The 12,088-nt window shown below is 45.4% G+C and overlaps 2 protein-coding genes across 5 annotated transcripts in view; both read left to right on the plus strand.

Annotated features, from left to right (window-relative positions):
- Window positions 1-1,840: 1,840 nt before the first annotated feature.
- Ranbp6 (RAN binding protein 6) lies at window positions 1,841-7,969 on the plus strand. Its single transcript, XM_057779368.1, has one exon. The coding sequence runs from the start codon at window positions 1,878-1,880 to the stop codon at window positions 5,193-5,195; it is 3,318 nt and encodes a 1,105-aa protein (XP_057635351.1). The 5' UTR covers window positions 1,841-1,877; the 3' UTR covers window positions 5,196-7,969.
- A 417-nt stretch (window positions 7,970-8,386) lies between these two features.
- Kiaa2026 (KIAA2026 ortholog) overlaps window positions 8,387-12,088 on the plus strand; it is a 77,219-nt gene continuing 73,517 nt past the window's right edge. For all 4 annotated transcript variants that reach the window (XM_057777862.1, XM_057777863.1, XM_057777864.1 and 1 more), the window contains exon 1: window positions 8,387-9,527. In XM_057777862.1, the coding sequence (XP_057633845.1) occupies window positions 8,935-9,527 (593 nt within the window). In that variant the 5' untranslated portion in view covers window positions 8,387-8,934. The remainder of the gene's footprint in view (window positions 9,528-12,088) is intronic.

Consider the following 12,088-nt stretch of genomic DNA (forward strand, 5'->3'; position numbering starts at 1 on the left):
TTTCTGATGGAATAAATGCATGACTGAACAGAATTTCATCCATCCTCTCAAGTTGTACTACGTTATATACACTCCCAGTCTAATATAACCAAGCTCCCTGATGCTCCACATCTGCACCAGCCTTGACTTTGTCAGCCGTTTACATTCTGAGCACAGCGGTGGCTCTGTCATTGTACCTTGCTGTAGCTTTTAAAAGCCCTTAGTATGCTAATGGCTGGAGCTGTAAGGAAAACGTTTCTCCCTCATTCATTAACATTTCCTAAAACTGCAGACGCAGAGGCTTTTGCAGCCAAGCTTTTTCCAAGTGCAGAAGAAAACCAGGAAATGTGGTACAAGATGAAGAACTATAGGTAAGACCTTAGAATCAGAACAAACACTGATTTGATCCATAATTCTCAAATTTGGGGATTTATGTGAAAACTCACTGTGTATATTCAAATTACACATGCTGGGATTACAGGCCTCAGAACGCTAGTATAGCTGTTTGGAAGCTGGTCCCAATATCTGCATTTTAAAATAAACATCCTAAGTGATCTTGACATGGTCCACAGAATGAGAAATACTATTCAGAGAATAGTTTCATATTACAAATTAATTGAGGAGACCACCTATTTGGTCTGTCATCTTGTTAATGTGAAAACTGTCTCTTCTCCAACCTGTGGGTATAGGCAGCAGAATTTCACAAAACTGAAATTCAGACTGCTTGGCCAAGTTTAAGACAAAAAACAATGAATGAAGGTCTCTGATGATGTTGCAAAAGCAAGTTTAGTTAAGGAGAAGTTTAGTAGTGAAAAAGAATAGGCAGACTTTAGACTCAGCTGTTATCTTAGGCGAGGTCCTTCCGTCTCCCCAGCTCTCCACTTCTCACCTAAAAGCAGTACTATCTGTCCCTATCAGCCTTACAGAATTACACAAGGCTTAAAATGAGTGCGACAACCGCGGACAGGACGATCTGACCACAGACAGTTACACTTTATAACCATGGTTTCAAACGATACACCTGTCTAAATTAAAGATACATAGCCACGGGAATTTGTTCTTAGGATAACCTCTGCAGCGTCCTATTCAAGAGTAATTAGGATTCTAATCACAGAACGCGGTCATATTACAGCTTAGAAACACGTGTAAGGAGCATCTTGAGTAATAAAGATACAAAATTAATTTAGATAGAAGACCAGAATTGAAGAAGCTTATTATAACTCCAGGTCATTTTCCCCAGACTTATTTAGTAGCTTTTCATAATCTCTATTATAACCCACAGGCCAAGGGATTCTGATGTACACCCGAATTTGAGAACCACCGGTCTTTTTCGTTGGATGTGATAATGGGAAGGAAATCGTTATCCTTTAATTGAGCTTATTGTGCAAACAGCTTTATTATGGTATTATTTATATACCCTATTCACCAATTCAAATTGTAGAACTCAGTAGTTCTTAATATAACAGTATGGCACTGGGGAAGCATCATCACTATCAATTACAGAGCATTTTCATCAACCCGCAAAAAGAAATCCCCGGACAGCGGAGAGCAGTTATACTCCATAGCAACCGCTAATTAAAATCCGTATAGACGAGCTTATTTGAGATCTTTTATAAAAGGGCATCATACAGTATGTAGACTTTCGGGGCGAATTTCTCTCCTTCTATCTCCTTCCCGCCTCTGCAGGCGAACAGGGATCGAGAAACACAAGGACGAAACCCACAACACGAAGGCTGCTCCCACAGAACCGTAAATCCCCGTCCTCGCCTTCCAGGGTTACCCCCGCGTCGGCCTGGGAAGCGTGCCCCGCCCATCCCCGCCGTCGCCTCATTGACGTCACTGCTCCAGCCGCAGACTGCCTGCCTCCTTCCCCGTCGCGGTAGCTTTGACAGGGCGCGATGGCGGCGGCCGGGTCTGCAGGGTTGCCGGCAACCGTGTCGGAAAAGCAGGAGTTTTACCAGCTTCTGAAGAACCTGATCAATCCCAGCTGTATGGTGCGGAGGGAAGCCGAGGAAGTCTATGAGAATATCCCAGGTCTGGGTAAGACTACATTCCTCTTAGACGCCGTCCGTAATAGAAGAGCAGGTTATGAGGTGAGACAAATGGCTGCCGCACTGCTACGACGGCTTTTGTCCTCTGGGTTTGAGGAGGTCTATCCAAATCTGCCTTCTGATGTGCAGAGGGATGTCAAGATTGAGCTGATACTGGCCGTTAAGTTAGAAACACATGCTAGCATGAGGAAAAAGCTTTGCGATATTTTTGCGGTGCTGGCCAGGAATTTGATAGATGAGGATGGCACTAACCATTGGCCAGAAGGTCTGAAATTCCTCATTGATTCGATTCACTCTAAAAATGTGGTTCTGTGGGAAGTTGCACTTCACGTTTTCTGGCACTTTCCCGGGATTTTTGGGAACCAAGATCGCCACGATTTGGATATCATCAAGAGGTTGCTGGACCAGTGTATTCAAGATCAAGAGCATCCAGCAATCAGGACATTATCTGCTAGAGCTGCAGCTGCCTTTGTCCTTGCCAATGAAAACAATATTGCGCTTTTCAAAGACTTCGCAGACCTGCTTCCTGGCATCTTACAGGCTGTGAATGATTCCTGCTACCAGGATGATGATTCGGTGCTTGAGTCCCTTGTTGAGATTGCGGACACGGTGCCTAAGTATTTGGGTCCCTATTTAGAAGATACTCTACAGTTGAGCCTGAAGTTATGCGGAGACTCTAGGCTTAGTAACCTGCAACGCCAGCTGGCTCTGGAAGTAATAGTGACCTTATCCGAAACGGCAACGCCGATGTTGAAAAAACATACGAATATTATTGCCCAGGCTGTGCCTCATATATTAGCGATGATGGTTGATCTGCAAGACGATGAGGACTGGGTAAATGCTGATGAGATGGAAGAAGATGATTTTGACAGCAATGCCGTTGCTGCCGAGAGTGCACTAGACAGACTGGCTTGTGGACTTGGTGGAAAAGTTGTTTTGCCCATGACCAAGGAGCATATCATGCAGATGCTTCAGAGCCATGACTGGAAATGTCGCCATGCTGGATTAATGGCCTTATCGGCCATTGGAGAAGGTTGCCATCAGCAAATGGAACCAATTCTAGATGAAACAGTTAACTCGGTTTTGCTTTTTCTTCAGGATCCTCATCCAAGGGTGAGGGCTGCTGCCTGCACCACGCTTGGACAGATGGCTACCGATTTTGCACCTAGCTTCCAAAAGAAATTCCATGAAATAGTGATTCCAGCTTTGCTGCGAACCATGGAAAATCAAGGTAATCAGCGTGTGCAGTCTCATGCGGCTTCTGCTCTTGTTATTTTTATTGAAGACTGCCCCAAGTCATTGCTAGTTCTGTATTTGGAAAATATGGTAAAAAGTCTCCATTCCATCTTGGTTATTAAACTGCAAGAGCTGATTCGGAATGGAACTAAGTTGGCCTTAGAACAGCTTGTGACAACCATTGCTTCAGTTGCAGATGCAATAGAGGAAAGCTTTGTGCCATATTATGATTTATTTATGCCCTCCCTCACACACGTTGTTGAGCTCGCGGTTCAAAAGGAACTCAAGCTTCTTCGAGGAAAAACTATTGAGTGCATTAGCCATGTGGGTCTTGCCGTGGGGAAGGAAAAATTTCTGCAGGATGCATCGAATGTGATGCAGTTACTGCTGAAGACACAGTCAGACTTAAATGCTATGGAAGACGACGACCCTCAAACCTCCTACATGGTGTCAGCCTGGGCTCGAATGTGTAAAATTCTTGGGAAAGACTTTGAGCAGTATCTTCCCCTGGTGATCGAGCCCCTTATTAAGACTGCCTCAGCTAAACCTGATGTCGCTCTCCTGGACACCCAAGATGTGGAGAACATGAGTGATGATGATGGCTGGCAGTTTGTAAATCTTGGGGACCAGCAAAGCTTTGGAATTAAGACCTCAGGACTCGAGGCAAAAGCAACTGCTTGCCAGATGTTGGTTTACTATGCTAAGGAGTTAAAAGAAGGGTTTGTGGAGTATACGGAACAAGTTGTGAAGCTGATGGTTCCTTTGCTGAAGTTTTATTTTCACGACAATGTTCGGGTGGCGGCTGCAGAAGCCATGCCCTTCCTCCTGGAATGTGCAAGGATCCGGGGCTCGGAGTACCTTTCACAGATGTGGCAGCTGATATGTGACCCCTTAATCAAGGCCATTGGAACTGAACCTGACACAGATGTACTCTCAGAAATAATGAACTCTTTTGCAAAGTCCATCGAGGTGATGGGAGACGGTTGTCTTAATGATGAACACTTGGAGGAGCTGGGAGGCATTTTGAAGGCAAAGCTTGAAGGGCACTTTAAGAACCAGGAGTTGCGGCAGGTGAAAAGGCAGGAAGAAAATTACGACCAGCAGGTCGAGATGTCGCTTCAAGATGAGGATGAGTGTGACGTGTATATCCTGACCAAAGTGTCGGATATCCTGCACTCACTTTTTAGCACTTATAGGGAGAAGATTCTGCCGTGGTTTGAGCAGCTCCTTCCGTTGATTGTGAATCTCATTTGTTCAAGTAGGCCGTGGCCAGACAGACAGTGGGGACTGTGCATATTTGATGATATCATCGAGCACTGCAGCCCAACCTCGTTCAAATATGTGGAGTATTTTCGGTGGCCAATGCTGCTCAATATGCGAGATACCAACCCCGAAGTCAGGCAAGCTGCCGCCTATGGATTGGGTGTGATGGCACAGTTCGGTGGAGACGATTATCGTTCTTTATGTTCAGAAGCTGTTCCGCTGTTGGTAAAGGTCATTAAGTGTGCAAATTCCAAAACCAAAAAAAACGTCATTGCCACCGAGAACTGTATCTCGGCAATAGGGAAGATTATGAAGTTCAAGCCCAACTGTGTAAACGTAGATGAGGTTCTCCCACACTGGCTGTCATGGCTTCCGCTGCATGAAGATAAAGAGGAAGCTATTCAGACTTTGAATTTTCTTTGTGACCTGATTGAAAGTAACCACCCGGTTGTGATTGGTCCCAATAATTCCAATCTTCCCAAAATCATCAGTATAATTGCAGAAGGGAAAATTAATGAGACTATTAGCCATGAAGACCCCTGTGCCAAACGCCTAGCTAACGTTGTTCGGCAGATACAGACTTCTGAAGAATTATGGCTGCAATGTATATCCCACCTCGATGAAGACCAGCAGGAAGCTTTACAAGAATTGCTCAATTTTGCCTGAAGTACTTCACTGTCACTTGAGTATCAGCTATCATACAACTACAAAGTGCTGTGAGTGGAGCCGTCCGCTACACACGAGAGACACCACTTCTCTCTGCTGAGCAGTTCATACTTCCGTGTCTCCCCAGGATAGTGTTAAGGTCTTCTGTTTATTTTGCATGTGTCATCTCTTAAAGGAACTGTGGTTGTAACTCGTGCTTCCAGTTGCCTTAAAGTTATTTGTCACGTCCCCTATTTAGTGTGAAATGTATAACTCATTGCTGTTTGTCTGAACTGTTGCTGCTGGGTAAACGGTATACGCGGTTCTAGATGTCTGTGACATCTTGTAAAGCACTCACGAAGGAAGGGAAACTTCCAGGGTGAGCATCTGTGGAGTTGAGGGTGGAGTACGTTGGCAGACTCACTCTTCCTTGGTAATACTTCTGTTCGTTATGGTAATGGAAGGTTGCTAGAATGGAAAGAGTTTCAAGGTACTACAGTGGATGTAGGAGGTTTTTTTCTATAATATAAATGAACTTTTCATATAGAGCTCTTATAAAGTGGTTGGGGCATGACTAAATTCCAGTTCCCAAGGTGTTCAGCTGAGAGTTATAAGAACCAAATTGGTCTTAAAAATTTGTCAACTGAAACATCCTTGGGTGTGGAGAAGGAAGTGCTGGTACAGTTCATCCTGTAAGCACGTGACAGGCCATGACAGAGCTTAGTAAAGAATCAGTAGTCAGTGTTTGTGGGTGTCAGTTATTGTTGCATGTTTAGCAGAGTATTGCTTTGTGTTTGTGTGTATTATCCCCCTACCCTCACCCCAAACGAGGAACCCTTCCTTTCAGGATGGGGCTTAAATAGATTTCTGTTTTGAAGCAGTTCCTGACAGATTCTACAGAAACAATGAAACAAACTTAATTTTATCTTTAAACATTAAAAAGAAAAGAGCTTTAAGATTAGTCATATATCAGTGTATTGTTCTATAACAACTCTATGAATTTAGGGTCAGTTATATGAGTTGAAATGTCTTATTGCTGAAGGTGTTTTGTAGAGTAGAAAAAAGTTTCTACTTAGCAAAACTTCATTCAAAACTCACAAGCAAGAATGTCTATTGTGACTCCCTGAGCCTGTTGTGAGTGCTGTGTGTGTAACAGCAAATATGTCAGACCCAGTAAGTGTTCAATAAATTGTCAGTGTTACTACCATTGGTTGTTTTTCTGCTGTGTTCTTTATACTTCAGAATTTGGTTTATACAAAATCTCTCCCCTACTAGGTCTATCTAGACTACTGTGGACAGGAATATAAAGCTTTTTTAAAAAATATTTTTAGGATTTTTAGATAGTTCAGAATTTGATATTTGGTATGGTTACAAGTATATTTAAAATAAGTAGAAAAAAGCTACGTTGATGTTGAATAGTTTTCTCTGGGTGGTGGGATTAAATGGCAACTTCTCCTCTTGTCTATTATTTACCTACAAAGAATGCATTTTCATCAACTGTTTTGTAGCCTTCAAGGACCTGGTTTGCTATCATCTTGACCCCTTCACGAACTGGAGTTAAGGCTCCTTTTACTCATCTATAACCCTTTCCCCTTATGTGACTTCAGAAATCGCTTATCAATGTGTTGTTTGTAATTTATACAGTCTTGTGAAACTCTGGCAAATGATTTGTAATTGGGTACTTGAAGTTTTGAAGTAAGGGAGTTTTTCAATTTGAATCTTGACAAACAATTTTCCCAAGTGTTTGTTTCCCCATCTGCAAGATAAGAATAACACGTAGCTTATGTGATTGTTGTAAGAATCAAAGGCGATAATGAATATAAGTGCTGAGCAACACAGGGGTCAATAAACGAAAGCTATTGTGTGAGAATTTTGAAATAGATCTCGTGGCTAAAAGGGAGTGGGCATTTGCTTGAGTTTGGTAGGCTTTAGATTCTTCGGTTTTGTCAAAGGAGACAAAGGAAGCCCAACCAGACATATTTGCCAGTTCATGAGCTATGTCTGACAGAGAGGAAATCAAATACCAGATGGGTGCATGCATGTGTGTAAGTCTGTGCATGTGTCTGTACTCCACGAATTCATGTTCCTTTTTCACTATTTTTACCTACAACTATTATTTAACTTATTGAGTCTCCCCACACAAAAAAGGTTTTAAGGCATTGCATTTTACCAGTCCTTTTGTTTATACAAAAGTAAACAATCTTGAAGGTGAGACTATCTCAGTTAAAAATTTCATGTTCAAATTGCATTTCTATAGTTTTGGTTTGATATATCATTTCAAGTTTCAAGCAAGTAAGTGAATATTATGTGCATTAGAAAACAGTAATATCTTTTATATCTAATATCTCATTTCCCCCTTATTTTATGCAGTATGTTAACTTGTGAATGATGAGTCGTCCACATTTTAGTCATTTATGAATAAATATGTAGCGAGATTGTTAAAGCTACACCAATGACAAGCTGTACAGCTTAGTTTGAGTAGAAATGTTTGGAGACATTTGAGCGAGATTGCATTTCCATAATTGTTAGCTAAACTTAAGAATCCAGGTGTTTTCCGTTTTTGAAATATCAATAGAAAACAGGATTTGGTTTACAAATATGTTTTAAAAAGTGTTAACTTGGAGCTGGAGTTTCGAGTACTAAAGTTCTACAATCCTCCAATCTTCTTTTGCGCAGTGCTTAGACTTTCCTTTCTGATTTTTCCTAACCGCTAGTTTTATGTAAAGAAACCTGCAAGTCACAGGGAGGAGGGGATTTACTTTTACGAGGGAGAGGATTTACTTTTGTGTGTTCTCGTTATTCATTTGTCCTTAATAAAGGTCAACTAGTTAAATGCTTTGAAAAAACTTATATTAAAACTTTTAGGACCAGAAAAGGTCTCACAAAAGTAATTTCTAGTCTTCTGGTCACTTTCCTAAGAGCGTGCGCCCGCGCAGGCGCTCTGCTTCTCCCTCCACCCCACCCCTCGCCCAAGTCCGCATATTGATGACATCATCGGCCCGCCTCCACACTCGGCCTCCGGGCCGGCGGAGGAGCCAAGTCCCGGCTTCGGCGTCGCAGGGCGGGACGAAAGGGGGCGGGGCCACCTCGTGCCACTACGCATGCGCGCCGGGAATGGCGACGGCGCTTCTTTCTTTGCCGCTCTACACAGCTCTCCCCGGCCGGGGGGGCTGAGTGCCCTCCCCCTTTCCTCTCCGCCCCTCCCCTCGCCCCCCCCCGCCCAGCGGGGCTTCTAACTGACAGTTGTCGCCGGCCCGGTCAGTGCGCCGCCTCCTCCTGCCCAGGTCCCCCGCAGGTAGACAGGGTCGGGAGGGGGTGTGAGGGAGGAGGAGCCGGAGCCGCGGCGGCCCGGTGCTGCGGCCCACTCGGGAAGGAGTAGCGCCCTCTTCCTCCTCGCCCCCTCCCAGCGCCCCGGCGGCCCGGGAGGGGGTGGGGCGCCGAGGCCCCGGCGGCCCGGCCGGTGAGCGGGCGGGCGGAGGGTGAAGCCGGCGCGGGCCTCGCGCCGCCGCGGGGAGGGGAGAGGAGGGCACCTAGGCTCTCCTCTCCCCCCTCCCCCGCGCGCCATGTAACCCCGCCCCGCGGGCGCGAGCCTGAGACCCCCGCGCGCGCGGGTCCCGGCCGGCGACTGGAGAGCAAGGCCCGATGCGGCTGGGGCTGCGCGGCGGCGCCTCGGCTCTCTGAGGAGGCGGCCAGCGCTCACGCGTCTCCCGGCGCCTCGAGCGGTCGTTCCTCACCGCCCAGCCTGGGCCTGCCGGGGGACATGAGCGAACCGGGGACGCCGGGGGAGATGGAGTGGGCCGCGGAGGAGGAGCGGCCGCCACCGACGACCCGGGAAGGGAAAGAGAAGGAGGAGGAGGTGGCAGCGGCGGCCCGGGCCTCGGAGCTGGTCCGCAGGAGGAGTGCCTCCTCGTTGGACGACGACGACGAGGAGGAGGTGGCAGAGGCGACGGTGGTCGCGGGCGGTGGCTGCAGGGAGCAGGACCTGACCTACGAGCTGCAGCAGGGCTACCGCATCCTGGGCGAGTTCCTGCAGGAGAAGCACCGCGGCCTCACCGCCCCTTTCCTGCAGCCCTTGGGGGGCGTTGCCGCCGGGGAAGAAGAGGTGGCCGAAGGGCGGCGCGCCGGGGGCCGGGGCGGTCGCGTCGTCCCGCCGCAGCCGGGCCAGGGCATGTGTCTGTTGAAGATGGAGGAGAAGTTCTCCAGCGGCCAGTACAGGGGCATCACCGAGTTTGTGGCGGACTTCAGGTTGATGCTGGAGACGTGCTACCGTCTGCACGGAGTCGACCACTGGATCTCCAAACAGGGCCAGAAGCTGGAGATGTTGCTGGAGCAGAAGTTGGCCCTTCTCTCTCGGTAAGCGAGCCGGGTCCCCAGTGGGACTGACAGACAGACACAAACACACCCGCACACGTGTCCGAGGAGGGGCTGGGCCAGGGCCTGGGGGGCGGCGCTGATAGGTGCTGAGTTGGTGCTGGCACCTCGGGAGGAGGAGCAGCGCTGGGCGCGGAACCGGAGGGGTGTGATGGGCATGGCTAGAAGGGCGAGTGCGTCCACGGAGGAGCCCAGAACTCCCGAGGACATTAGAGAGGTTCCAGATGTTAAGAGTCGCACGAGTAGGCAGAAGGGAAAGCCTTTTGTAGGATGGAAGTTGAACCCGCCACTTGCAGACATTTTTAGCATGGCGTCTAAAACAGCATGTAGGGCGGAAAAACCTTTAGAAAGTAATTTGGGCTCGTGTAGAAAGATGACCGCTTAAAATTTTTATCTTCTACCAGTTTCAGCCATTGGAAATTTAGTGTTATTAGGGGTTTGTTCCATCTGAGGAAGTTAAATTTTTGCAATGACACGAAATGAATGCATCAACACAACGTCTTTCATAGGTTTAGACTTGTACTGTGTGTGTGTCTGTTTGTCTTTTCTTCCAGTGCTAGATAAAACAGAGGGTTTCAAACATACGAGACAAGCAATCTACCACGAAATTAAGTATAGAGCCTTAGAAATTTTTTATTCTACTAGGAATTATAGGTAGTTCAAATTGTACCATTGTTTTGATATACATCACCTAAATCCTCCTCTTCCCCCTTTTAGGAAGAGAAAATAAGTTAACATAGGACACTAAAATTGAACAATCTCTATATACTGGACGTGAGCTCAGTTAATTAAAAATTTTCAGTAATAGAAACGTCTTTAAATATTAGGAGTATTAATAAAGGTGGAATAATATATTGCCAAGATTTTTTACTTTGTGTGTGTGAGAGAGTGTGTATGTGCGCTTGCATGTGTGGGAGCATGATGAGGAAGTGGAAGCTAGGAGCAAGTGCCTAGTGTGTGCTGTTACTCTCCACCTTTTCCCGTGCGGCATGGCTCCTCCCTAAATGTGAGACTTGCATTTTCTTAGGGATTGGAAGCCAGCAATACCCAGCTAGCCTCCTGTCTTCATCTCCTGTGGAGCTGGGCTTATGGGCTTGTTCTGTGGTAATGGGATCTGAACAAATCGAATGGATCGTCTTGATTGGGTGTCAAGGGTTGGTTAACCACTGAACCATCTACCTCTCTAGTCCTCAGAATAGGAGTTTGGCTATTTATTAGCTGAATGAACTTGCCTGATTGACTTTTTTGACCTATTTCCTTGCCTGTAAAATGGGAACAGTATCATCTCATCTTCTTCAAAAAATTGCTATGAGAACTAAATGGGTTTTTTAAAAACAAAGTCAATACCGTTGGTCATGTAACTCAATGTATTAATCACAGTATGCAGTAAAATGAATATTATCTCAAATCTGGACCTGGGCATTGCATATATGTAAAATAATCTATTCTTCATTTGTCTTTGGCTGCTCATATACTAATTCCAAATCTGTTGCTGACTAATTTCATTAAAAGAGTAATATAGTGAGTGCTTAAGTTACTAGAAGGCAAATTCCCTTTAAACAAGCTAAAGATGTTTTTGCATTCTTCAATAAAATAGAATTATTTGGCAATAGGTTAACTATTTGCAAATAGCTATAGATTATTTTTAATATGTTTATTTGGTGATGGATATTTCTTACTGTGTTTGTAGCTTACCTTTACAGGGCATTGTGGTGTGGCGGAGATGGTACATATAAAAAGCCAGTTTAGCAGGGCGGTGGTGGCACACGCCTTTAATCCCAGCACTCGGGGAGGCAGAGGCAGGCGGATCTCTGGGAGTTCGAGGCCAGCCTGGTCTACAAGAGCTAGTTCCAGGACGGGCACCAAAGCTACAGAGAAACCCTGTCTTGAAAAACCAAAAAAAAAAAAAAAAAAAAAAAAAGCCAGTTTATTCACATGTCATCATTTTATAAAGAAAGCTTTTTTAAAAAAGATTTTATTTTTAAGTGTGTAATTGTGGGTGTGTATGCGCGCGCATGTGCACACATGTAGTGGGGTGTTAATGTGCATGTGAATGCAGCTGCCCTTAGAGACCAGAAGAGTTTGTCAGACCCGCTGGAGCTCAAGTTACAGGTGGTTTGAGAGCCGAGCCACCGGAAGTGAGTGCTAGGAATCCACTCTGGTCCTCTGGGAGAGCAGTAAGTTCTCTTAACCATCTGAGCCATCTCTCTGGTCCCACATGTCATTATTTTTAAATAGCTAAATATACTTAAAACTGATGTCACAGGATTTTAAACACAGAAGGAACCTTAGCATTCTTGTAGTCCATCTAGTTTACAGATGGAGAAACAGGTATGTAAAATGAGATAAAATAGCTACATAGAAGTTCTAGAAAGTAACATAGATATAACTAGACTGTAGATATTTTCAAAGTTACTGTGCATAAGAAATCTTTCCCTTTAAAAGGACAAGTTATTTTCTTTTTCATAAAAATTTACAAATATCATTATGCCCAGTGACTTATGCTCAGAAATAATCCCATGTGATCAATAGTATCTACACTT

The sequence above is a fragment of the Chionomys nivalis genome, chromosome 8, assembly GCF_950005125.1.
Source record: "Chionomys nivalis chromosome 8, mChiNiv1.1, whole genome shotgun sequence".
Taxonomy (NCBI): domain Eukaryota; kingdom Metazoa; phylum Chordata; class Mammalia; order Rodentia; family Cricetidae; genus Chionomys; species Chionomys nivalis.

Coding starts and splice junctions, on each gene's coding strand:
- Ranbp6 (XM_057779368.1), top strand. CDS start 1,878: ATGGCGGCGGCCGGGTCTGCAGGGTTGCCGGCAACCGTGTCGGAAAAG.